This window comes from Lissotriton vulgaris, chromosome 2_1 (genome assembly GCF_964263255.1).
Source record: "Lissotriton vulgaris chromosome 2_1, aLisVul1.2, whole genome shotgun sequence".
Lineage (NCBI taxonomy): Eukaryota > Metazoa > Chordata > Amphibia > Caudata > Salamandridae > Lissotriton > Lissotriton vulgaris.
In genome coordinates this window covers 1,534,971,618-1,534,999,255 of record NC_141687.1, presented here as the reverse complement: position 1 = coordinate 1,534,999,255, position 27,638 = coordinate 1,534,971,618, and the positions used below count along the sequence as shown (strand labels likewise).

The 27,638-nt window shown below is 45.7% G+C and overlaps 1 protein-coding gene across 2 annotated transcripts in view; it reads right to left on the bottom strand.

The window, feature by feature from the left end:
- LOC147732853 (nicotinamide N-methyltransferase-like) overlaps positions 1-24,885 on the bottom strand; it is a 200,372-nt gene extending 175,487 nt beyond the window's left edge. Inside the window, exon 1 of one of the 2 annotated variants that reach the window (XM_086957399.1) lies at positions 24,667-24,885. In XM_086957399.1, the coding sequence (XP_086813525.1) occupies positions 24,667-24,808 (142 nt within the window). In that variant the 5' untranslated portion in view covers positions 24,809-24,885. The remainder of the gene's footprint in view (positions 1-24,666) is intronic. The other variant, XM_086957400.1, reaches the window with a different exon arrangement.
- Positions 24,886-27,638: the final 2,753 nt, after the last annotated feature.

Here is a 27,638-nt window from a genome sequence, read left to right as displayed (position 1 = left end):
GCCCTAGTAGTAGCAGAGATTGTGATAGGATTTTTTGCCATCTTGTAGGCCTCTTTGGAGTTAGAGGAATAGTCTTTCCTCAATTTCCGTTCTAGCCGCTTGCATTTGGATTTCTCAGTTTTTAAGCATTCGCTGAACCAAGGAGCTGGATTACCATGGTTCTTAGGCTGTTTCTGAGTGAGGGGGAGGCAGGCATTATTGGCGCCATAGAGCCAATTTTCAACATCTCCTGATAGTGTTTCAGTACTGGAATGAACTGAGGGTGGATTAGAACAAAGGAGCAGGTTAAGGGCACTTATATCAAGTTTTTTCCAGTCTCTTTTAGGAATTTTAAGGGCCAAACTGGGAAAGGTAGGAGCGGGAGGGGGGGGAGGGGGTGATGCTGAATTTTGATAGGAAATGATCCGACCAATCTAAAGGCACTGTCGGTGTACAGTGAATATGAGTAAGGTTAGAGAAGATAGGATCGAGTAGATGTCTGGCTCTGTGAGTGAAGCCAGAATTAAAGAGCGTAATATTCAGGGCAGCTAGATCGGATATAAAGTTGCTGCACGTAGAGTTATGGGGGTCGTCTAGGTGGAGATTGAGGTCACTAATGATTGAGAAGTTTTTGGAGTGTATGAGGAAAGGGGTGATATGGTTTGGGAAGGATAAGGCCCAGGAACTGGGGGGACCAGGCAGACGGCAGACTAAAACGCCTGAGAAAGTGAAATTAGGGTTAAGAGAAAGTTTAAAAAGGGCAGCCTTGCAGTTAGGGAAGTTTAGAGGGTCAAATTTGCATTGGAGATGGTTTTTGAAAATAATTGCTATACCACCCCCTATTTTGATATCTCTATCCATCCTGAAAATACCATAGTTGGGAGGTAAGGCTTCAGCGACATCGGGACCCACGCTTTCATAGAGCCAGGTCGATGTGAGGAATAGGGCGTCTGGTTGTACATCTGTCAGAAGGTCAAAGATGTCCCTTTTATGCTTGGGTAATGAGCGGCAGTTAAGACTAAGGAAGGTGAAGTTGTTTGTGGGCTGGGATGATAATAAGGGGTTTGCCAACGTCCCTGACAGGGGAGGGATGCAAGGTGAGGTGAGTAAAGGGAAAATTTGAAGTTTGGACATGGTGGGGTGTTAGTCCTGTCTATTGGGAGCCGGGTACAGCCTTGCTTGCCTTGGGGGCGAAGAGCGTGGAGCTGGTATGCAGAAAGAGTTTTTTGTGCAGGGGTCGTGGCTTCTGGCCCCGTTCGGGCGCGGACGGGAGCAGACAGGTTTGCCTTTGGTGCCCCTGTGGCGCGCCTGCGGCTCACCTGCTGCGCGCATCTGGAATGGCATTAGCATTAAGTAGAGGGAAGCTCTAGGTCATGTGACCGTCCAAGCCCGCCTCTACTGAGCCCCCCAGCTGCGAGCAATTAGGTGGAAGTGCCGCGCACAACACCCTCCACAGCAATCAGGGTAGGAGTAAGCATGAGCGAATTTTGCGGATCTCGCGTTCGCGAATTTTGCGGATTTGCAATCCGCAAAATCCGCGAATTCCCGCGAATTTGCGGATTTTTTTTTTTTTTGTGTTCGCCCGTGTTTCTGCCAGTTCGCAAGGGTTTTTACAATTTCGCAATTTGCGAACTTACCTGTCGGGTCGCAAGTTTTGCGAACTTGTTGTTTCTACGTGTCCAGCCTGTTTGGGACACTCTTCTTCATCACTGCCACTCTCTGTCACCACTGCCACTCTCTGACTACTCATGCCACCCTCTGGCCCACCCATGCCACCCTCTGTTTCATCACTACACCCTCTGGTTGTCCAGTGTACATTATTTTCGGCAAAGCAAAGCACACCTTCCCTGCCTCAAGTGACCTGAATTAATTTGGGGCTGATTAATGTGTCACAGAATATTTTTTTAGCTGGCACCTGCTTCCTTAGTGCGCCCTGATTAGTGATCTTTTGCACTTGCTAAGTGCTTTCATTGTTGCAAAATTAGTTACAACACCTGCCCTACCCCAACTGACAATAATGAATTAGGGGCTGATTAATGGATTTTAACTTCCAGCCTGGCTCCTGCTTGTCTCCCTTAGCTGTAATTCAGGACCTTTGTGGCAGATGTGTAACTATTCTGAGGTTCAGAGCAGGGTCACATAATAGTTTCAACTGGCAACTGAACTCTGGAGGGGCCCCTCAGGAAGCACTACAGGAAATGGCTACTAATGATGTGCCTGAACTTTTGAACCTGGTAAGTAGTTACTTTCAGTTTTGCCAAGATCGTATTTCTGCAATTTTGCACTTATTCGCGGGGCGCGAACTCACGCGAACAGTGCGAGCAGTGCGAGCAAAATCCGCTGCTCGCGGATTTGCGGATTTTGCGGGAAATTCGCAAATCTCGCGGATTGCGGATTTCCCGAAAATCCGCAAAATCCGCGAGCGGAACGGATTTTCCGCCCACGCCTAGGTAGGAGCCCTGCAGTGGACCGAGGTGAGTGCGCTGCTTCAAAAGCGGTAGTAAAAAGTGCTAGTATCATTTAAACTCTTAACAGGCTACAATATTGCCAAGTGAAAATCACCAATGAATATCCAGGAAAAATAGGACACAGAGAAAAACTATCTCATCCTGGGTGGCATGTTACATCAGGGTAAATAACCTCCACTGCTACACAGGGAAAAACGTCCCAGATGCTACGGGATGCCTCCTAACAACTTTAGGCGCTCTGGTGCCCTTCAGGTTTGTTGTGACTTCCAGGTAGGGTGACCAACCGTAGATAAATTTCACGGACTGCCAGTAATTTCAGCCACTTGTCCTTTGTCTGTGAAGGATTCTTTCACAGACGCCTTTTGTCCCTAATTTCAGCTGCCCCTGCAAGCAGTCTGAGAGTCATGTAATTGTTACTGCAGGGGCAGCTCACGCTCCTGCTGTGATCATTGACCTGCAGCTGCCCCTCCCTGACCTGGCACAGGCTGCTATCAGGCCCATTATCATTCTGTATGTCTGCCTAATTATCACATACAGAATGATAATGGGCCTCTGCACAGTGACGCCATTTGCTGGGCCTTCCCCTGCCAGAGTCCAGGGCATGGAAAAATGCTTTTTGTTTATGTCCCCTTAGTGTTTACACGTCACATCCCCTGGGGATGAATGAGCTGATCAGGTTTTTTTTTCAGTGGGGGAGAGGAGGCATGTAAGATCTGACCCTACAACTTTTCCTATCATACCATCATCACAGATTTTTGACTCGGACGCCTTGAGGTCCCTTTTTTGAATCACAAGTTTGTGAAACTTTTAAAGGCTTGTTACTGTGCGTCTGAGGGCTCCTTCACAGGCCCGGTTCTAGAGGGAGGGACGGGTGGGCCTGGCGACCTAAGGGAGCCCCTGGCCCTCCCAAGATCTGTACTCAAGCACATAGTGTCCATTTGTTTTTTGATATTCGAGTGTCTGTGTGCCCTTACACTTTGTTTAATCACCTCACTAGTATGATGTTTAGTCAGGCTCCTAAAAGTATCTGTATGTATAGGTGTGAACGTAAGCAGGCATGGATGTTGATGTCCCGCACACATAAAAAACACCAGCGTGTCTGACACTCACACTACAGCAAAATACAGTGATTGCAAGCGCCCATAGCAATTAGGAATCAGGAAGCGAAATGTCACATATGTATACACACACAGACACACACTCTTGCTCTCAGGGAGAACAGTTAGAGAATATATATTTTAGTAGTGGTTTTTTTTCTTTTCTTTCTACAGTAGGGCCTTTCCTAAATGAGAAAAATGTTGCGTTGTGGCAGTTAAATAAAGAAAATGTTATGGACCATTCCGCTTAGTTCACACAATATGCGTGTGAATTTATATAGTTATAAGTGCAGTTTTGTGACTTTTGCTGGAGTCATGTGTAACCTGCAGGACTCTGCTTTGAACACCAACATGGACTTCTCAGCATTCCATCCTTCTGAAGTTGATGAAATGGAAGTCACTGGTTAGACAAATACAAATTCTTGCTATTTAGAAAGCTGTATAATGGTACAATGTGGCTAAATATATTTTATGAAGGAATATATTTTATAAATGCACTATCAGACACCTTTGTATATTTGTTCATTAAAAAAATAAAGGTTTCAGTGTGAGTTGAAGTTAAAATGGAATGTAAACTGCAACACACAAAAAAGAACAAGCCTCAAAAGTACTAAATCACATAATTTTAGATTTTTTTTTAAAACATCTTGGTATTACCAAGTACTGTAACTATTTGTGAATATTGCAGGAAGTCTCAGCGTATTGATGACTAATTCTGTATATCACTGTGTGTTTGTTAGTCAAGATACAATTTATGTATACCTATTCCGGTGAGGTATATTTTTGTGTTGCATCCTGCACACATTTCACCCTGAATTCATGTTACAAAACTATGCATTAGATTATCCCAGTGACCAAGGCCCATGTAAGAAGTTGACCTTGAACACTGTGCCTGATCTAGGTAATCTGAGTAGGATGGTAATACCGCAGTCAAGAGATTAATATGTGCAGTAGCCTGAACAATACAGATTCTTACTTTAGCCTTTGAAAAACAGAATTGGGCTGTCACTTTTTTACCCATGCTAATAGCATGAGGTACAGGCTTGGAATCATCCCTGTTGACAGTATAAACTGCTAAATCTTAAATCCTGATTACCTGAGTCAAATTTATCAGCCATTGATTCCCAATCAATTAATAAACAATCCCAATAGTATGGCTGATAGTGAACTAGGCAGAGGTTTTCAGGAGGAATGCTATCAGAGGAGGCTCTTCCACTTCAGGCAAAGGATGGGTGTTATGCAAAAGGATCGGCAAGATCATAATTTGTATTGCCGCATTTCTAGACATACTTACATGATATTCAACTATGAAAGAGTGATTTGCAATTCTCACTAGAACTCTATAACTTTTTGTTATGTACTTTCAACATCACATGTTTTTGAAACATTAAAATATGTCTTGAAAACACATGTCACCACTTTTGTATACTACATTACACTCATTTCTGCTCTTATTATTAGTTGATAATGTAATAAATAATAATAATATAGATAATAAAAAGAATTAATTAATCAATATGACATTATTCCTGTGAAATATGAGTTTTGATATTGCTGCTGAAAGTATATTCAACTAATGATCCACAATCTAAAAACATTGCTATTCACAAGAGTATGGTTAGCTCTGGTAACAGAGCACCTCCACCTTCGCAACCCATACATTTTAGTCATGCACTGTAGCCAAAAATCTCTTCACCGCTATTATGTCTAAGCATGGCTATGCTCAGTTGACCTTGAGCATGGTCACTACCCTTGCCCTCTAACAAGTGTCATGAGCATTCAAACTGCCACTCCCTGCAGCAGTGCTCAGAGGGTATGGTGTGCGGCCATGCCTTATGCCCAGTACTGCTGCAAACAGTACAATTTAGGTACTGAGAAGGGCCAATATTCTGTTCAATTAGGCCAAACATTAGTAATCATGTGCATCTTTCACTTCGTAGACTTTTGAAAAGTGGGCCTATATTGTCAGTGTCTAAAACAGCAGATTTCTTTTGTGGAGTTTTATATAGCGCGTACTAGGCGCGGAGGTATCGGAGCGCTTTACATGAGCACCAGTTACTTTACAGAAGGTCACATTCTTTTTAGTAGGCACAGGGAGATTAAGTGATTTGCCCCGAATCACAGATTGTTGAGCATCTATGCAGAGACTAAAACCCGCCCTAGCTGTTTGGCTACATTTTCTCCCCAATGCTCACAATCTTCCTGAATGCTTTTACGTTTTGCCTCCACCACATCCATCATCTTGGCACACCCATGTTTCTTCATGGCCCTCCCAGAGTCAGAATCTTGGAGCTGGGCCTGCTCCTACAGAGAGGAGCGGAAGGTCAGAGGTCACCTAACAGGGCGGGTGGTTTGGGAGGACATTGTTGTCTCCCAGCTCGGAAACATGATATTGAATCTGCCTGACCATGGAGAGAACTAGCCTGGGATCGTGAGCGCCCAAGATCACACATTCTGTACAGTCCCGGTGGCTTCTGTTGGTACAAGCATCTCTGCGGACACCCTGGAAAGGGGGAAACATTGTGATGAGAGTGTGAACATATTGGGCGAGCCAGATCAGTGACAGCATTTGCTGGACCTCCTCCTGCCAGAGCCTAGGGCATGGCAAACTGCTTTTGCTTACGGGTTCCTGTCACCTCACTAGGGGCGAAGCTCTGGGGAGGTGAAGGTTTCATTTTGGCGTGTGTTAGCCAGGTGCATCCACTGTTAGCCTCCTAAACTGTCACACAAGCAGTAATAATGGTACAAGTACAATTGTCCTTTATTATTTATTAGTTTTCTCCAATAGTGCAGAGTTTCTGCTTTTGTGCTTTTATTATTTTCATGTTTACCCTGGCCTTCCGAGCCACTTTAGCGTTTACAAATCACATCCCCTTGGGATGACTGATCAGATCAGGTGTTTTTTTTCAGTGTTTCCAGTGGGGGAGAGGGGCCATATAAGATCCGAGAAGCCTTCAGCTTTGAACATTTTCTTTATTTTTATTTAATATGCAAACGCAGGTGTTTATGTTTCACTCGCACGCACAACAGATGCAGTGCAAAGTTCTCTCAAAATAATATAAACTTACTTTGAATTGTGCTTGTGTTGGTTGTCTATTTACTTATGTATTATTGCGCGACCTCCCCTGTTGTGTCTGCAAAACGTACTCTTTGTCCTGAATTTTTGTCCTGAATTCTGACCTTCTGTGCTGAATTTTTGTCCTGAATTTTGACCCTTTGTCCTGAATTTTTACACTCACCGTCCTGAATTTTCACCCATGCCAGTTGATCACCTTACTTCCAGGCCTATCAGGGAATGCTGGAGGGTGTAGACTCTCCCCCCAGCAGAGGAGTGAAGCCAACTGGCGGCAAAATGCCTCCCAATGTTCCTCTGGGCACTCCCCCGCTCCCCTGCTGTTGGTAGGTTCTCTGCCTCAGGCGATGTCTTCCTGCGTTCAGGTTAACCCTTCTCCAATGCGGTCTGTAGGATTTTAGGACGTCTTCCCACGTGATCCGGCACCTTAGTTCAGGCTATGCCCATGGGTTGTGTTAGGGCTCCCTCCTAAGTGCCCTGGGTGCTGGGCATTCTCACTATGGGGCCAGGCGCCAATTACTGCTACAGGATGCCAATGCGGTGCACCTCGCACAGGGTGGGGTCCCCTCACCTCCAGGGGGTTGATCTCATCAGCGACGCGGTGGTCAGCTGTCAATGGGCCCTGGCCTACCGTGTGCAGACTTCCTCAGTCCGAGCAATGTCTGTGGGGTCTTTGTAGGCTCCCCTTCTAGTGCTCCCAGCCTCAGACACCTTCACAATATGGCTCAGACCTCGGACTCTAGTGCTGCAGTCGATGCGGGTGCCCCCTGTGCTGGACCCCCTCACCGCCTCTCCGGTCCATGCAGGGCCAGCTTTAGCGCTGGTGGTGCCCAGTGCGGCAATCTATTTTGGTGCCCTCCCTCCCCATCCCCTTGACTTCCTCCTCAGTCTACCTCACTACCACCCGACAAAAGTGCTACGCATCTCTCCCTAGCCCCTCTTTGAAATGCATTTCATTTGCTTTAAAGCGCTTGTAAAGGCTGGCTGTACTATTCCTCTCAGCTATCCACATAAAATACAGATCTGCTCTTTGCAGCAGGCATACTAACCCTCTGCACTACTTTATGGAGAGTCAAAACTGCCACTAGACAAAAGTCAATCTCTTTCTCTAGCAGGAACATTAATCACAAGAGCTATCATGACATTTTTATTACTACCTGCAAGCCGGACGCACAATGATCTCTGCAGCAGGTGCTTTAAAATGGTACATTATTGCTAAACACAGCGCTCCCCTGGGGTCAGTGCCCCCTTTCCAGGTCAGCGCCCAGTGCCACTGCACCGGTCGCACTGCCCTAAAGCCGGCCCTGGGTCCATGTCACCTGCGGAGGGCAGACTGCACGACTCGCGGGAGGTAGCGATGGTACCCCGGGCTACTGAAGGTTCTCCATTGCAGGTCTGAGGGTAGGCAAGTAGAAGCCGTGCGGCAACCTCTTTTAGCAAGGGAATATTCTGACAAAAATCACATGCCCCCAGCATGTTGGGAAGGAGACAACGTTTTCACCAATGCAAATTATGATAGCACGAGTGGGCTGTAAATGTAGTTTTACACACGATTGCCATTGGTGTATATGTTGTCCTGCCGCTCTTTTTCACCTTCCCAATTTATTGTAGGATGTGTTTCCGCGTTTTAGAATCAAAACCGGCAAAGCTGAGCTGTAGTATCATATTATGCCCGGTGCTGAGACTGTGCAATCCTGTGGTGACCCCACAAACGGCATCTAACGCATCGTACAGCATCGGTATTTACCGCAGTATGATAGCCGAGCCAAGCAGAACAAGGCCTTACATGCTCTTTGCTGCTGCATGGGCGTGCAAGGGTCAAGGTCTCTGTGGCCAGGAACTCTTGGAATTCTAAACTGCTGGTTAATCATTGCCAGACCTTATCGTCCGCTTTTCCATGTTGGAGGAATGCCAGCTTCTTCTCTGGATATTAACTTCTTTCTGTAGGTGTATGGGTTGGTATAACAAGCAGTATATTTTATTCAACATCTGTTATTCATTTGTGTTAATTGTCCAGATGAAAATGTGGGTACTTGGCTGTGCCAAAACAACTAATGGCACCCTGTGGTGGAGTTTATTTCACAATCGACTGGTAAAGGCCTCCTGATTCAAGAGCTTGTGCAATACACGACGCCCCATGGATGGCCCTGGCTTCATTCCTCTCTGCTTCGCTCAGTTCAGAAAAAAATAAAACTAAACGATTGCATCAGTGAGCTCATTGGCATTAGGTGAACATTTTAAAGTGCAGGTAAAGAGCAGAGCCTTATCGGGCATCGCTCATCAAAAATAAGAGTTCATGACCGGATACATCATAGATTTTCCTTGGCCTAGGACAGACTTATGACTAGCTAGGCCAGGAAAGGTGGTCATGGTTTTTGAAGAATCTCGCCCTTTTTGATGACTATCGTTTCCACCTTAAAATAGCTTTGGAACTGTATTGGGCAAGAAAACACCATAGTGGGTAAGACCAATATTTTCTCACTTTCTTACATCAGTGAAAACCTTGAGTGTTTCAGGACCTAAGAATGGAATGCTAGTAGGGAGGCTTCACTGGCAGTATTAGTAGTGGCCTACATCGAGGTGAGCGTGGTCGAGAAAACATAAATGAGGGGTTAAAGAGGCCACATAGGAAGTGCCATATAACTTCTCATCTACCGTCGCCCAAAGCTTACCTTCCCAGTTATTCAGTGGCATTTTTATTTAAAACACCTTTGCGGAAATTTACCATGACATTGTTGTCCTCCACAGCTAAATTGCTCTCTAGTGCAATAAATTACATGAATATGGCAAGCTTGATATTCTGAAATTTTCAGATTCTGCTGGATCCCTATAAATCTTCTTTAGTAATAGCAATGCCTGCACCTTCCTGGTCCCTGCTGGGCAATGCTTGCACAGCCTCTGCAGGGCATTGAGTGCATGGATGGCATGGAATTGTTGTGATTTTTGAGTTTTTTTCGACTTTTTGGGGTGTATAACTGATGTTCCTCTGGTTTCTATTGCTGGCGACTGAAAAAACCTTCTTTGTCTATGTAGATTCCCAGATACTTGTAAGCCTCTGCTGTTTCAATATGTTTATTACCCAGGTACCATAGGTAGCTCTTTTTTCGTTTCCTGTTGATTGTCATGGTCCTCGTTTTGCTTAAGTTTATTGAGAGATTGTTTTTTTCTACGTAGACCTCTAGGCAATTCAGGAGATGTTGCAGGCCCACTGCCGTGTGGCTGAGTAGGACAACGTCGTCAGCGTAAAGTAAATTAGATGGTGGGGAGCCCCTTAATCTGGGTGGGTGTGAATTACAGTTATTGAGTGCCAGAGTTAGGTCTGCCATGAATAGATTGAATAACATGGGGGCCAGCATGCAGCCCTGTTTGAGAGGTGGTGGTACTTACATCATTGCACAGGATCACCCCCTGTTGGGTCTATGCTCCCATTGTGACAGTTGCTGCTGTTATTGATGGTCCAATATAGCACCGATGCTATAGTACAGCATTGGTGCTATATTGGACCATCAATAACAGCAGCAACTGTCACAATGGGAGCAGTAAAGCTTTCGCTTATTTTGCCTGTGATTGGGGCGGGCAATGTCATCGTACTTTGCGTCCAGAAATTAAAGAGGCTTAGACATAGGTTGGTCTGCACGCAAATAGGCACTTCCTGTCAGCTGGGGCGGGAGTTGCCTTTCCTAAAAGGGTGCAGTTTGCCCTATAGTGCTGAATGGGAGGGGATGGAGCACTACACGGACTACTACCAGTCTACATTTTGAAGTTATAATTAAGAGGGTGCAGGTACATTACTAATAAGTTTTCTCCATGTCCCTGAGCATAGGGCTTGCATGCTACCAGTTGCGTCAGTTATGCACATTGTCCTTGAGAGTGGTCAGTTACCATTGGGACTGCATTTTATGGTCCGGCGGGTGGCGGGCCTTCTAGATATGGTTTGTAGTGCAGGCATGTCCAAGTCGGGGTAGAGGTCGGAAGTCGGCCCTGGGTTTCATGTTCACAGGCCTGTTGAGCGGCAGAACTGATAGGACTTGTGTTTGACCTCCTGGTCACAGGTTGAGATCCTGGTAGGTCCACTCAGCATTTTATCCTTCGGAAGTCGATAAATCGAGTAGCATGGAGTTGAGTAACAATAAACATATGTGAAATCGCCCGCCCTATAGCAGGAAGCCATGCAGGTTATGGGAGTTGTCATCTAACAAGTGTGCTATGGGCCAAAGATTGGGGAAACTCTGGGTTAAAGCACAAAGGCGATACAAAGTATTATAAAGCATTTCCCAAGAATACTAGCAGAAGTTGGGGGGGGGCAAGGCGTCACCTAGGGAGGTGACTGGCTTGTCTCGATGGATATACTCCAAAAAGAACTATACACAGAGGTGTGTGTTGAGCATCAAACCTCAACAGCTGTGGCAGGGGGCGTGTTCAGGGGAAGCCATGGAGACATCGCGCAGGAGGGTGGACGGTGCCATGCATATATTCACTGAGAACAGGGGTTTGGTTGATATTGTATGGGTTACTGCACGGAAAGTTCACAGGGTGTTTAGATGCAGAAGGGATACACCTGTCCAAGGGCGAATGGACTTATCCTTGCTTAATTTGGGGGAGGCCATGGAATCAGCAAGGGGTAGGTAGCTACGTCTATCGTGGTGGGGGGCCCTGGGGTGACAGTGGCCACACCCAGTTCTGTGGCGGAGTTACAGGGTGATCCAGAGGCTGTAAGGTACAGTAAGGGTACCCTCTGCAGGAGCACAGTAAGGGTTCGAAAGCCAAAATCCCCACGTAGGTCCTCACATTGGACCCTGGAGGAACGACGGCACCCTATTAGTCCTTCGAGCGGTTGTGGACCTGAGCAATGGGGGTTGCCTGCAACTCTCCGCCCCCCCGAGCTGGGAGGGGCGTGAGTAAGGGGTGGACTGGCGGTCCGCCAGTGGGAGGGGCTAGACCCTCCCCCAAATCGACAAACACCAGTTGGCGAGGGCCACCAGGTAGATTGGCTCATCAGGTGGGCAGATGGCGAGGAGCTGCCTGCCCTGGGATCGCCTGTAAGATAACCCACCATGTTGGCATATTTGTTATGCAAATAAACCTTCAGCAATTTTCCCCACTAAAAATGTGTTTGTGTCTGATTATTTCTCTGAAGTATTGCTGTCAGAGGGATGGGTAGTGTTGCCGATATTGGTACTATACTACCAATAAACCCACAGTTATACCATCTGTGCCCTCCAGCTGTCCAGGCTTATGACTCTATGACGATCTTCCTTTCTGAATCACATCACTGCTGCTAGCATAAGATTAGAATCACTGGCACTGGGTGAGCATTCCTGGGATAAGTGGAGGTTTTCCGCAACTAAGTGAGGATGCTTTGTATAATGAGGGCATTGCTGATATTCAGAGGTCACCCTGGCGTAACTTTATGGAACCATGGCATACATAAGCTAATACTGGTATGTGGATGTTATCCTAGGCATGATATGGTCTTTCTTGGGAATCACCTCGTGGCCAGGCCCAGCATACGGTGGGTGTATTTCTGACGTACTGTCCGCATCATTGACATCACATACCCACTAATGTTGCTGTCACTAGGATAGTGTGTGTATCTCAGGTATCTGCTCGTAAACATGTCATCTGGTTGCATACACTGACGTCCCGTCTGGTAGCCGGAGCCAATATCTATCAGGCATCCACGGTGTACGATGATGGAGCATGTTCATATGGGTCGGTTTTGGTCAATAGGTGGCATCAGGAAATGAGAATACTTACTTAAAATGACTATCCTATGGTGATCGCACTACTATATTTAGAAAAAATTAGATGTTCTTTTCAGGGCAAAAGGGTAGCATTTTCAAGTTGAGTTGGTGTGAAAAATATTCATTTATTAGCCAAAAACAAAACTGACAAATAACGAAAGAAATATGTGTATTTTGAGAAAATTGTATGCTAATGTTTAGGGACAAGTGGCTTCATTAAAAAAATCTTTAATTTTCACGACTATAGGTGTCCTATCTGAAGAAGTGGGGACTCAGACAATGTAGAACAGCACTTTTGAGGCTTCAAATGTTGGAGAATGAACTGATTATGTTGGCCATGTTGTCATTTTTAAAAGCCGAAATCTGTCACAGGATTACAATGCATTCATTTGTAATTATTGTCTGAGTCAGTCTAATATTTCTATGTATATAACATGAGCTGCCCTTTTAACGTGTTTGGTGTAAACTGTATCATGATGATTAATCCCCGCTTCTCAGGGTGCTAGTGGGAGACCGTATGGAGGTGTTTGCATCTGGATAGGCATCCATCTAGGTTGTTTCGTGATATTTTGTGTATTCTTTTATCTTTGTGGATGGTCCCAAGGTAGCCCTTATTAATGCGTACTCTCGCCCTACTCCAATCACGCAGACATCACACACTCTGACCCTGCTTGACACCCTGCTCTCTTCCCTCTCTGACTCTGCATACACAGTCATAGGGGGAGACTTCAATTGCCACTATGAACCATTGTCTGGCATTAACTCTATTACCCCCGATGAAGACTCGGTATGGTCCATCCCAGAATTTAATATGTATCCTGCTTGTGGTTGGACCCCCTTAGGGTTGCAACTCCATAAGCTCACAGTTTCCCTTTCACTTAGAGCATGCAATGGCAGATTTCCTTTGGACATTCCTGGTAACTTTACCTATAACAGACCTGGAAGGAGCTTCACCATAGATTACATCATGGTTTGTGTTGAATTTTGGAGCTACATAAAAAACTTCATGGTAAACTTTAGACCCTGTGTCAAAAAACACAAGAGGGAGGTAGAGCGAAGGGTTGGATTCTTGCTCCACAATGATACTTAAATAAACTTTTTTGTAAATACACATTTTTTATTAAAATAAGACGTGAGTAAGGTGGGGAGGTTGTGCCCCCGTCCTGAAGAAGGAGCTTGTCTCCGAAACATGTCGACCACGCACACCAGAGGTCCTGTTCCTTAATTCAACAGGTTCGACCTCACACTGCACTTCTTTTAACAGTACCAGCCAGAGTTCAGAATAAAATGTTCTCTTTTACACTCATGTGCCAGGTATTTTTTAATCTTTAACCACATCCCACCACTCACTTATAACAACATACCCCACACACCGCACACCACACATAGTCATTTCTATAAGTGCTCCTGCGTAGTCGCAGGTCGCAGCACGCCGCATCCCGATAGAGGGGTGCGAGGACCCCGATGATGAAGCATGACACCAAGGGGCCTTTTGGTGTGTGAGGGGTATTTTACAGAACACTGAGTGCTTCAACATTTGTTGATCACTCCTCCCCCTTCCTTCCTTTGAGTTAAACTTTAGGCCCGACAGTGATCATAATTCACTGGTTTTGGAATTGAATCCTCCCGTGGGTCACATTAAAAAACACTTTATTGAGGAGTCTGCCCCCCACTTTAACAGCTGTTAATGAAGGGAGAAGAGTAAGATGGACCAAATTTGTACAAGCAGAGGATAAGGTCGCTACATTATAACATCTCGCCATTCCTTGTTTAGAGAATGCTTTTAGCTTAACATATGACAGCTTTAGCCAAGACTACCTCTCTTCTTTCATAACATCCATCAGGGATTATGTGATAAACTAGCGGGTTTGCACGTCTTTGCAGCAATAACCAATGGCATAATAAACTCTGCGGTTTATCCAAACGTGGCCTACTTCTGGAAATTAAAAGGGGGAACAGCTTCTTGTATAAGAGCTGCAAGGGCCCAATACAAGAAAGTATTGCTGAGGCGAAGCGGGAATGGGAGGTGGACAGATAGGAGAATATTAAATCCACCCTCGACAACCCTGACTTAAGGTCCTTTTGGAATCTTGTTAAATCTGGCAACATTGAAGGAGCACCTGCAATCAAGCCCAATGTTAGTGAAGCCGTTTGGAGCCTCCACTTTAAACTATATTCTATAGGCATCGAAGACACTTCTTTAGACTTTCTAGCTACTCTTGCGAACCCCATCTGTTCCCAGTAGCACAAATAATACTATTCCTCCATGCACTATGCTAGAAGTGGAGGTGGCTCTGGATTCTTTATTACCAGCGAAGGCCCCGGACCTGGATAAAATCACTGGCGATCTGTATCGCAGCGAACATAAGGTTTGGGCCTCCTATCTATGGGTATTATTCAATGCCCTTCTTCAGGGCAAGAAGTTACCCCCAACTTGGTTGGGAGCAGAAATAGTGCCCATATTTAAAAAGGGCTCTCTCTTAGATCTGGCGAAATATCACCCAATCAGCTTAATAGATGTCTTTCAGAAACTATATGCATGCTTTTTTCTGGCGAGATTGCAGTCTTCGATGGAGGAACATCAGATCCTTACACCGCTACAAGCTGGATTCCGGTCGAAGGTTTCTACCATTGACCAGTATTTAGACTGCAAATGGTACACTGGAAGACTGTTATTTTGGAAGGGGGTAGCTTGTACCTTACTTTTGTTGATCTAAGATCTGCGTTCGATAAGGTCCGGCGCGATAAGCTCTGGGCCATAATGAGAGCCATGGGTGTGCCACCATACCTATGTGACCAGATCGAACGCCTGCACAAGCAAACATTTACAAGGGTACGTTTGGGAAAAAAAGGAGAACTAACAGCCCCCTTTTCGGTGGAAAAGGGGGTCAGGCAGGGCTGTGTTCTGACCCCAACTCTCTTTTCTCTCGTCCTCAATGGCTTGATTGCCGATCTATTGGCCACTAAAGATTTAGATTCTCCCCGGTTGGCGAATCGTAAGATCCCTGCACTTATGTTCGCGGACGACACGCTTTTATTATCCAAGTCGCCTATGGGATTGCAGAGGACAGAGATTTGCAATAGAGACCCTGAGATTAACCTCTCTAAGACTAAATATATGGTCTTTCATGCAAACACTTTTAATTATCCCCATCCCCAAATGAATGGGATAGCCTTGGAAAGAACGTCCACTTTTGAATACTTGGTGATCAGTATTAATGACCAGATGGACTGGGGGCCCCAAGTAACAAAAGCAAACCTCAAACTGTCACAATCTTCTGGTGGTATTCTTAAGGTCCATAACAAATGCAGTCTGAAAATGGTGGGCCCCCGGTAGAAATATATAAGACACAAGCCAGGGGGGGGCCCTTTATGGGGTTGAACTGTGGGGCCACTGTTTCGACAACTCACTGGCTCTGACAGAGGACAACTTTTTTAGACTCCTTCTGGGGCTCCCGAAGGGTACACCATTTATTCCTTTGTGGCTCGATCTGGGAGCCGAACCCATAAAGGATATAATCGCGAACCACCCTCTTCTCTTTTGGCGGCGACTCTGGAGCACCCCTGAACTTGTCACCTACAGGGAGGAATTAAAGAACGTCCTGTCCATTCTGGGAGCGGGGAAGCTACCATGGCTCCAACATATCAGACACCTCTGCAATAAAATTGGGAGACCTAACCTCTGGAATTCGCCAGAGTGCACATGCCCCCTCATTTCAAAGAAATTACTCTCCCTGGTACTAAAGGAACACAATTTGGCGTGCCTAACACAGAACAGCCAAATGGGTGTTCTAACTGACAGCTTTTTGGAGGTCAAACACATCTATAAATTCGAGCAGACTCTGGACAACATCCAGCCCTTTATGGCAAAGAAACTTTATCTCCAATTTAGGCATGGAACACTTCCACTAATGGCTTTAACTAATAAATGGAGAGGTATTACAACCACTCCCTTGAGTTGTCCGGGCTGCATAGAAAAAGAGGAATCTGACCTCCATGTACTGTTATTTTGCCCCCTTTATAAAACAGCTAGAGTAAGGTGGATTCGGCATTTATGCAACAACTTGGGCCTCAGGAACTACTTAGTAGTATACAGGATCCTGAAATACGATTCTTCTCCATTGATTGCCTTTGCCACCTCAAGGTTTCTGTTCTCAATGTGGTGCACTCGCAGAGCTAGGATTAAGGTTACAGAAAGCCTGTGTAGTTAGGTTCCAGCAAAACAACTGCCATGAATGATAAGCTTCTCTTGCTCCTTGGTAAACTGTATTCGTTCTATGTCTTTTTTTTTTTACTTTTATTGGTATTTTAACATACACAATATGTCATATTTGTATTATGACCCTATTTGCATTTTTAACTCGGTTTTATGTAAAGCTTTATATTATTCAGTGGATCAATTGCTTAAAATTTTAAATTTTATGTTGGGTTTTCTATTCTGCTTTTATGGTTGAAAACTGCCGAAATAAAGCTTTATTCACTTGACTTGTTAATGATGATTTATAGCAATGATTATGTAACTATCTCTGTAACATTTTAAAATCTTTTTTATTGTGCTTTTATGGTTTTTAATCAAAATCGCATAAAGCAGTCTTTGAACTTTGAGAAAATGATATGCTAATGTTTAGGGACAAGTGGCTTTATTAAAAAATCTTTAATTTCACGACTATTGGTGTCTTATTTCTGAAATTCAGGAGTAAGTCATATCTAAGTCAGCAAAAACACAGGTAATCACAGAAATATAATTTTTCTTTGAAGGCAACGGCTGGATTTTAGAATTATATTTAAAGCTGGTGTCCGGGCCATTATTCACACCATTATTCACACTGAGCTGGGGATGCGCACGATTCCCTTGGCGTCAGAGGCGCACTTGTGCTCTGGCTAAGAATGCATGAAGAATGTGAAATCTATGCATCTTCGATACTGCCGTTCCTTCATAATATTATCATAACTGCGGTCTGATGCTTTTGCTGCCTGAAATATAGGCTTAACTTGTTCACAAGTGTGTTTTCTGAACCTTTCGACCTTAAGGTGGAAAACAACAAAGTGATAAGTAGAATTCTTGAATTTAGCTCTCGCACTGGTAATTAGTCAAGTCACATATCCCAGTTCATTGTGTTACTTTTTTCTGCACAATCAGGAACTAACCTTACACAAATCCGCGTTGGTCAAGCATATGTAGGGACAGTCCAGCCCAAACTGTCAGGCCATGTCCTCTCTGAAATGCAACACAAGTAATGCCAGATGAATTTGGCCATGTCATTTTTTTAAAATGTGCATTCTGTCGCACAGTGAGCACTTGACTCTTGCCTTAGCATACTTACCACAATAGATGCATCACCCTAAGCAAAACAATTAAATATAGGGTAGAATGCTTGAATTAATCAGGGCCACCGGTAATTACTCTGGGCCAGCCACAGCCTAGGCCATCATTTTTGCCAACAATGCCACCTCAGACAGGAGCCAACCACGTGCATCTGCGCTTTGGTTCTGCTGCGACAGGAACAGTCCCCCGTGTCCTGCCGCGCCAAGTGCTTTTTGAGCAGGAACACAAGCAACTTGAAACTGGCTTCAGCCTAGATAGGCACTGAGGTGTAGCATGAGTCCTGCAGCCCAGTGACGTGGGAACCCAGTTTTGGAAATAAGCATCACACTTAGGGCCAGATGCACGACCATTTTTGCATGCGCAAACGGGTTTGTGAACCCGTTTGCGCTTGCAAAAACAGCATGGGGAATGTATAAATCCTATTTTGCGAGTGGTAATTTGTTACAACTCACAAAATAGGGTTTTGCGGCTCACTATTAGGAAGGGGGGTTCCCTTCCTAATAGTGAGCGCAACCCTTTGTAAGAATGTTTTGCGTCCTCAATTGCGGGCGCAAAACACTTGCAAATGACCACCCTCTTCAAGAGGGTGGTAATGGGGTGCAAAAGCGAAGGAGTCCCCTGGGGACCCCTTCACCTTTGCTAATGCATGGGGAAATATTTTTTTAGGGTGGACAGTGGTCCCAGGGACCACTACCTGCCCTTTAAAAATTAAACGAAAACGTTTCATTCTTTTGTTTTTAAATTCATCTCATTTTCCTTTAAGGAGAACAGGCCGCGTTTTTAAAAAAAAACTGCTTCATTTAAATGCAGTCCCAGAGATGGTGGTCTGCTGAGCTCAGCAGGCCACCATGCAAGGGAGGGCCTGCCATTCCAAATGGGGTTTTAAAATGCGGGAGGCTCATTAATATTCATGAGCCTCTCTATTTGCGACCCTATTGGGAATCGCTAACAGTGTGAAAAACACTGTTGTTTATTATAAATAGCACCTTGCAAATCGCGAGTCGCAAAAAACGTACAATTTGCGAGGTGCTATTTTCACGGTTGTACATCTGGCCCTTTGGGCCTCACAATGAGGAAAGCAAAAAAAGTATTGTAGAATGCTTGAATTAATGCTAGCCAGACGTAATTATCACGTTCCTGTTCATGTCCATCTGTTTTTTTGTCCTCCTAGCAGGAACTAGACAATCCATGTCAACCTTGGGGCAGCTCAGATAGGGACAGTCCCGCCTGATATACCAGGCCAGGTCCCCTCTGAACAGGAACACAAGCCAGACGGTTCTTCCTTCTGGAGCACAGTAGCTATGATGAATTCAAACATCGCTTTCATCACTTTGTTATTTGTTTAACTTTGTTATTTTTTGCTGTTGAAACCCTAAGTGCAATATTTTTGCCTACACTTGGGTCCCTTACTCACTGTGCCAAGGATCTCTCTCATTGACAAGGTTTAGGCAGGAGCAAAACACAGGCCCCTGCAACCACTGCGGTGTGGGCGTGGGGGCCTTTCAGGCCCCCCAAACCTCTCAAAAGCCACACTCTACCCAAGGGGCAACATTTTTAATATATTGGAAACTCAGCTGGCCCATTTCTCATTTTGCAGGGGGGGGCATCATTTTACGTAATGCCACTGGGTCTGAGTATGCTAAACCCAATCTGGGGTTCCTTGCATTCTCACCTGGAGGAAACCTGACCTGGCGTTTGGGCTGGACTGTTCCTATTGCAACAGGAGCCAGAAATATAGCTAGTCTCTGCCAAGAATGGCATAGCGGATGAAAGACCGAAATGCAGCTCTGAGCGATTTGCAGTGACTGTGATTAATTAATTATTCAACCCATCAATCAATCAATGAATTAATCAGGGAACTGTAAGCACGCTACTCACCCATGAGGGTCTCAAGGCGCTGAGGGGGAGTCCGCAGATCTGTTTAGCCAAAGAGCTAGGTCTTGAGGGTCTTTCTGAAGGTGTTCAGGTAGGGGGAGCATCTGATGTCTGCCGGAAGCTCGTTCCAGGTCTTGGATGCAATGTGAGTGAAGGATCTTCCACCTGCTCTGGCTCTGTGGATGTGTGGGGTTTCGGCCAGTGTGAAGTTGGAAGATCGGAGGTTTCTTTTGGGTACGAGGAATTTGATTCTGTCGTTGAGGTATTTGGGTCCGTTGTTGTGTTGCCATTTGTAGGCGTCAGTGAGGATTTTGAAAGTGACTCTTTTCTCCACGGCGAGCCAGTGGAGACTTCGTAGGTGTTGACTGATGTGTTTGTGTTGGGGGATGCCGAGGGCGAGACTGCAGGGCCGGATGGCTACCGGGCATTTTAGAATGCTGCTGAGCTGGGGGCTGATTTCCCTGCGGTGGGGGGTGATTTTGTTGATGAAGACCTGCGTGTGCTTTGAAATAATCAAAGCAAAACGAATTTCGTTCAGCACACGCAGCTCCCCATCAACAAAATCAGGCCCCATCTCAGCAGCATTCCAAAATGCCCGGTAGCCAGTCTGGCCCTGCGAGACTGGCAACGGTGATCTGTATTGTCTGGAGTTTGCAGAGTAGAGACTTGTTGATGCCGGCGTAGAGTGTGTTTCCATAGTCCAGTCTGCTGGTGATAAATGCGTGAGTGACTGTCTTCCTTGACTCAGGGGGGATCCACTTGAAGGTCTTGCGGAGGATGCAGAAGGTGTTGAAGCAGCTGGAGGTGCGATGCCGAGGATCTTGGCATTGTCTGAGGGGGTAGGTGGGCTTCCGATGGCGTTTGGCCACCAGGTGCTGTCCCATGTAGAAGGGGTGGTACAGAGGACGAAGACTTCTGTCTTCCCGGCATTGAGCTTCAGGCAGCTGTTGTTCATCCAGACTGCAATGGCTTGCATTCCTTTCTGGAAGTTGAAATTGGCAGTGGTGGGGTCATTGGTGAGGTAGAGGATGAGCTGGGTGTCGTCGACGTAGGATACGATGTTGAGGCTGTGTTGTCGGACAATGGCTGTGAGGGGGGCCATGTAGATGCTGAAGAGGATGGGGCTCAGGGATGAACCCTATGGGACTCCTCAGGGGATTTTCTTGGGGTCAGAAAGGAAGGTTGGGAGCCTGATCCTTTGGCTTCTTCCGGTGAGGAATGATCGCATCCAGTCCGGGGCTGTTCCTTGTATGCCTGCGTTGTGTAGTCTGGCGACTAGTGTGCGGTTGGAGATGGTGTCGAAGGCCGCTAATACGTCAAGTAGGATGAGGGCTGCAGAGTGGCCTTAGTCCAGAGGGTGGGGAGGTCATCTGTGGCAGCGAGTAGGGCGGTCTTTGTGCTGTGGTTGCCTCGGAATCCGGATTGGGATGGGTCGAGGACGGTGTTCTCTTTAATGAATCTTGTCATTTTCCTGTTGATTGTTTTCTCTGCAACTTTGGCTGCGAAGGGGAGGAGCAAGATGGGCCGATAGTTCTTAAGGGTTGGTGGAGTCAGCTGTGGACTTCTTGAGCAGAGGTCTGACTTCTGCACACTTCCAGTTGTCTGGGAAGGTGCCTGTTTTGAAGGTTGTGTTGATGGTGCATTGTAGTTCGGTGTAATGGCGGCCGTGGCTCTGTGGTAGATGTGAGGGGGGCAGGGGTCGATGGGGGCTCGAGTGGGTGCTTTTCATGGTCGAGGCGGTGTCTTCAGGAAGGATCGGTGTCCATTTGAAGATGGTGGGCTGGCTGGTGTTTCTGGGGGGGGGGCGGGATCCATCTGTGGCGCCTGGTGGATGGTTGATGAAGTTGTCGTAGAGGTTTTTGATCTTGAGGTGGAAATGGGATCCAAGCTTGTCGCAGAGGTCTTGGGATGGGGTGATGTCTGTGGCTTCCTGCTTGGGTTGGTGAATTCTTGAATGACACTGAAAAGTTCCTTGGAGTTGGTGGGGTTGGCCAGGATTTTGTTGTGGATGAAGTTCCTTTTGGTGGCTCTGATCCGGTTGTGGTAGTGCGTCATGGCATCCTTGTAGGTGGTGTGGTTTTCGGTTGTCTTGGTGTTTCTCCAGTTGTCCTCCAGGCATCTTCAGGTGTGTCTGGCTTCTTGGAGAGCAGTGGTGAACCAGGTGGCTTTCCTGGGGCTTTGTCTGCCGGGGTTGTGCAGCGGAGCGAGCTTGTCTGCGCAATCGCAGATCCAGGTGTGGAGTTCTCCAGCTGCTTCGTTTGCGTCGGGTTCTCAGGTGTGGTTGTCTAGGGTGAGGGTGGAGTTAAGACGATTGTCGGTAACCTTGCTCCAGTTCCTTTGTGGGGGGGGGGGGGGGGCATGGGCTGGTTTTGGTGCCTTGGGTTTGTTGATGGCGCAGTGTACACAGTGGTGGTCGGTCCATGACGGCTGCATTGTGTGGCTGAATTGGACGCTATTTCCTTACTGCGACGATGGGGTCGAGGGTGTGTCCTGCTCTGTGGGTCAGTGTGTTGACGAGTTGTTTAAGTCCGATGCAGGTGAGGTTGTCATGAAGGAAAGTGGAGTTGGGGTTGCTGGGGTTGTCAAGGTGGAAGTTCTGGTCTCCAATGAGTATGTAGTTTCTTATGGGGATGGCGTGGGGTGCGATGAAGTCAGTGATGGTGGTGGCATAGAGTGTTCGGGGGCCTGGGGCTCTGTATACGAGGGTTCGTCGGAGTGTGGCTTTGGAGGTGGCCTGGATCTGGAAGTGCAGGTGTTCAGCAGAGGGAAAGGTTTTGCTGGAGGTGGTGAGACGGAGGGTGCTCTTGTGGGCAATGGCGAGGCCTCCTCCTGGGTGGTTGGGGCGGTCTTTCCTCTGGATCTTGTATCCGTCTGGGATGGCAGTGCTAATGTCCGGGGCGGAGGATGCGTTGGTCCAGGTCTCTGTGAAGAAGGCGATGTCGGGCGAGAGAGAGTTGAGTAGGTTCCAGATTTCCATGGCGTGTTTGTGTACTGAGAGAACGTTGAGAAGGATGCATTTTAGGGTTTCGCTGGTGCTGGCGTCGGCGGTGTTGGAGGCCAGGGTGGCGGCGAGTGTATGGTGGCAGTGTAGGCAGGAGAACTGGCCGTGGCTCGTGTTCAGTGAGGCCTGTTGGCATTCTCTAAGTCTTCCAGGGTTGAGTGCGAGGAGGGTGGTGGTATCGTAGTGATCCGTAGTGGGAGGTCTAGGGTTCTTGGCGCTGGCCGCAGTCGGGTCACAGACGGGCGCAGACGGGCTTGCCATCGACTTTGTTGTTTGTCACTACTGTTGTTTGTCACTATTGAACATGCAAGCAAGCTGTAACATTCCTACTTCCAGAGTCAGCAATCTGTGCCTAACCTTTGAGATTGCTCTGCTTAGAATGTGATATGTTTGTAACTTTCCATTTACTCACACCCAGGGCCGGCTTTAGGGCAGTGTGACCGGTGAGGCCCCACTGGGGGCTGACCTGTGGAGGGGGCCCTGACCTCAGAGGGAGGCTGTGTTTAGTAATAACTTATGATTGGAGAGATAATGGGCACTTTTCCTGGTGGTAGTCGAAGAATCAGAGAAGGCTCCAGGGGTTTGGGTGGGGGGGGCACCAAAAATGATTGTTGCACCAGGCGCCAGCAGCTCTAAAGCCAGCCCTGCTCACACCCCCTTCCATTTAAAGTCACAGTCCTATTATATTATTGGAATATGATCCTGGGAGAGACACGTTGGGAAAGGTAAAGGAAATGGGGGAAAATTTTAATGCACACTTTGAAAATCAATAAACTGCCCTGTCACACCGAATATTTTAAGTTCCTATCAAACCTGCTGTAAAACATGTTACCTGCAAGTCGTCTTTAAAGGATTTTTGTCCACATGCATCAAGCTATTTAGGAATCGCAAACGGTGCGATTCGGTAAAATCTGCCGTTTGCGATTCCTAAATACCTTTTTACTATGCATCAAGCATTTTTGGAAAAATCGCTATTTTTAGCGATTTCCAAAAATGCGATTGCTTTTAAGGAATCGCAAATTTGCGATTCCTTTTAAAGCAATGCATGATTGTTTTTAAAAATGCGAATTCGCAATTATGGGGGGCAAATTACCACGAGGGTGAACCTCGTGGTAATTTGCGAAAAATGTTTAAAATGCTCAAATTAGCATTTTAAACACTGTCATGTTACAGACACACATGTCCTTAGGACATGTGTGTGTGTGAAACATCCATTTTAAAATACATTTCAGGGGTGCAGGGGGGTCCTTTGGACCCCCCTCTGCACCCATGGAATGCATTAACATTTTGCGAATTCCAATTTGCGAATTCGCAATTCCCATTGATTCCTATGGGCCTTTTGGGGGGGACTACGATGGCCAATGATATTCATTCTCCTCTCAAATGAGCCTTCGGTAGGGGGTCTATTAAGTCTGTGTTAAACACAAGCATGCACATATTCATCGCCTGAATCATGGCATCTGTGCACAGGCTCCTGGCTCTGTGATATAAACATACATGCACGCAGTCAGAAACTTTAGAGAATGTGCCTTATCTACCCCTATTTAACACTCTAAATTACCCCTTCAAGAAAACAAAGACCAGATGGACACTAATGAAGTAAGCACAGATGCAATTATCTGGCACCCGGTTTCTAAGATCCAAGGTCATCCACAGACCGCATATTTTCTCACGTTGCCTGCAAGTAATTTACATGGAAGAACATCAAATGAAAGGAATGGGCTATCTCCACCATTTCTTTAATAAATAACTGTCATTAGTTTACCATTTCTTACATCGGGTTATACATTTGTTCTCTTGTCAACTCACTTTGACTTTTACAAAGAGAAATTGCTCATATTAGAAGAAAAAATGTATTTATGACAACTCGTGTGCATAACATCATTAGAGTTTAATATTTATGTGAACTGACTGTTGTATAGATTATATGTATGCCTCATCGTAGATTCTAATTGTGCTGTATATAACATGCATATAGTCATGCACAAGGCTGCACCATGTTTTTCCCATGTTTCTAAAACATCGTCGGCGATCTACAAAAACACGCAGTTTGGAAAAAGAGTAATGGCAGACATTACAAGAAGATCATGTAAATACACTCACCTGATGAAAATGTCTCGTGATATTGCTGAAGTCGAAAATGCAGAATTCCATCCCGCCCTGATCCTAAGCTGCAGAAATTTTTCAAGTAGGCTTTTGGATCAAAGCTTGTCTGGTAAACGTCGCCTTGGGCAAAGGTGCTCATTTTGTTATTCTGGTTTCTGGTTCAGCTGACTCTTTCTAACTAGAATACCACGAAAGTCTCCGACCGGTCAGGTTAAGAGCACATAGTAGCAAATTAATGTTTGACTTGCAGCTCAACCGTAAATCACATCTGTTGACAGGTAAGTGTGAAGGAATGCCTGCATCACGTGGTACTGCTATCTTGCATTAATGTAAACTGCAACCGTTCAGAGTTCACACGCTTTAGAATAGATGTTTGCTGTCTCAACAGGGTTGAGAAGGAATGTGTTTGTACGCACCTTTTGTAGTACACAGTTCTTGGGATAAATTTTAATTCTTACAATTCCAATGTATTTTAAATGTGTTGCTTTTATGGATTTGCTGAAATACGAATAAAGATTTTTGAATTGAATTGACTCCATGGAAATGCACGTCCACAGAGGGGGCTGCAGCAGAACACTGGGGTGTCACCGAAATGATGTCATTGCCCAGCGCCCTCTATTATCGCGATAGTGAAGGAGAGTGGCATTAATCCTGCCATCACTGTGCATCTTCATGGTGGTGATAGATGCTGATCTTCTCTGGAAATCAGACCTAACCTCCTCCTCCTTCCTAAGCCTTGCCCCTCCCCCCAATTTCGAAAAGTAGGGCCCTTGGTGTGGCAGTCCACTCTCTTCCGCCTTGTGGATAGCTAACGATCAGGAGATAGCAAAAGTTCTTTCTTGGCTTCAGCTTCATTGTATGGCCACAGAAGCTCCGGGCCTTATTTAGAGTTTGGTGGATGGCATACTCAGAGCCTTATTTGGATTTTGGCAGATGGCATGCTCTGTCAAAATGTGACAGATGTCCCATCCATTTTATTACAAGTGTCATTGGCTACAGTATGGTGGATTGGATACTTGTAATATATTGGACAGGGTATCGATCCTCCAACATTTTAAATAAGGCCCTGATCCACAAACATGGCAGAAATTCTGTCTCTGCCATTTTCCATACTCCATTGACTATACTACAGCAGACAGGATATCAGCCATGTTTGTGGCGTAGTGTCCGGTCAATCTAAGGATAGTTGATTGCATTTGCTGGTGAGCTTTAAAACTTAGGTATAGTGGGGCTTATTTACAAGCCCCTTGTGCCACCGGTGGGTAATTTTTAATATGAGAAAAAGTAACATACCGGCAGCGCAAGGGGCTTGTAAATAAGCCACTGTGGGTGCTCTTCAATACTGCATACCTGGGTATTTTAATACAGCACTTCTGATTTCTTAGGTTTTGTTGGACTTGGCATCTTTTGGCCTGTTTCCCCTGAGTTTTTGCTTTCTGCCCTCTCGGTTTTGACTCTGTTTATGCTGGTATAACGTTTCTGCATGCTTTTCGTACTGCTGATCAATGGTAAGGCACTGGTGCTCCTGTGGTAAATTGTGCCATGATTGGATGTGCGCTTCACCTGTCAGCCCCCAGTAACGGGCACTGCGAGTGCCGGGGCTTGTGAGTCCACCGCTGCTCGTGGGCCTGCAGCACGTATTTGTGCCATCCACATACCTAGCCTGAAAAAGGTATAAGTGAATGAAGTTTGGTATGCCTGAACTCAGTGTCTATAGACGCAGCCTTTAGCATGGGTGCCCTTTTAATTCTGAGTTCATAAAGGCCACTTTTAGAAAGTGGGTATTATTTTGCTCTGTCATCCTGTGTGCCTCTGCTGGAATGTGTAGTGATTAAATCCACGCAGGTTCAGGTGATTCAAAGAGGTTTTATTCAAGATGATACAAAATCACAGCGAGACCCCAACAGGAGCAGCCAGTATTCTGCTCAGCCCAGCCACCTGTGGCTATTTGACTCACAACATTCTGTAAGGTGACATCACATCAAGATTCCACAGAGAGGGCAAGCATAACATGGGACTCATGATACAACATATCCCCTTTCTTCTTAATGAAAACACAACAATGAGAGAACAAGAGAGAAGAACCGAGAAAGAGAAAACACAGAGGAAACAGAACTGTAAAACCATTGAAAGAAGAGCAACAAGAGCTAAATTGAGAAGCAGAGAAGAAAGGAAAACAAAAACATAGAAACCTTTTACAGTCCCTGTGTAGGGAACCCAAAAACCAAATATGAACAAAGAACTAATGGACTCTTGTCAGTGTGTACCTTGACGGTGCGTACCTAGACGGTGTATACCTAGGGTCCATGAACGTATAGAAAAAAAACGTACAATGTTGAGACTAACAGTACCCATTCCAAAATCCCAAAAAGGATAAAACTAGAGAAAAATGTACTTGCGCCGGTGCAAACGTAGGGTCCATAAACATATAATGTAAACCAAACAGAAGTCATCGTACAATCCTGTGAAGGACAAAATGTACTGCATAGTACATATCACCGATCAGTGAGTACTCACCCGAGCTTTAGAAGTAAACAAACACACTTGCGTAAGAGAATGAAATTTAAAAATGCCTAACAGTAAAAACACATGCTGTAAAAAGTAAACCAGACATATAAGTACAAAGCTGAAAATAATTGCAGCAAGCAAGCGAAAAACAAAATCCCATGACGTACGCACTTGAAAAGTGCATCAAACACTGTAATCTCAAACACTGTAGATAGGGATTTTGAGCTTCAGACTTCAGGCTTAGTAACACTATATGCACAAACACATATTAACATTTTTTACCACTGTAACTCAAAAGAGTGAAAAAGGATAGCACATGTTATAGCATCGATTAAAATGTAGAGAATGACACTGCCAAGGAAAATCATTCAACGGAGGCAACAAAACAGTCATGGATAACAGGGCAGTAATGTGACACTGAAGTTGCCCCAAACTTTACAGATGCACAATTCTGGGAAGAA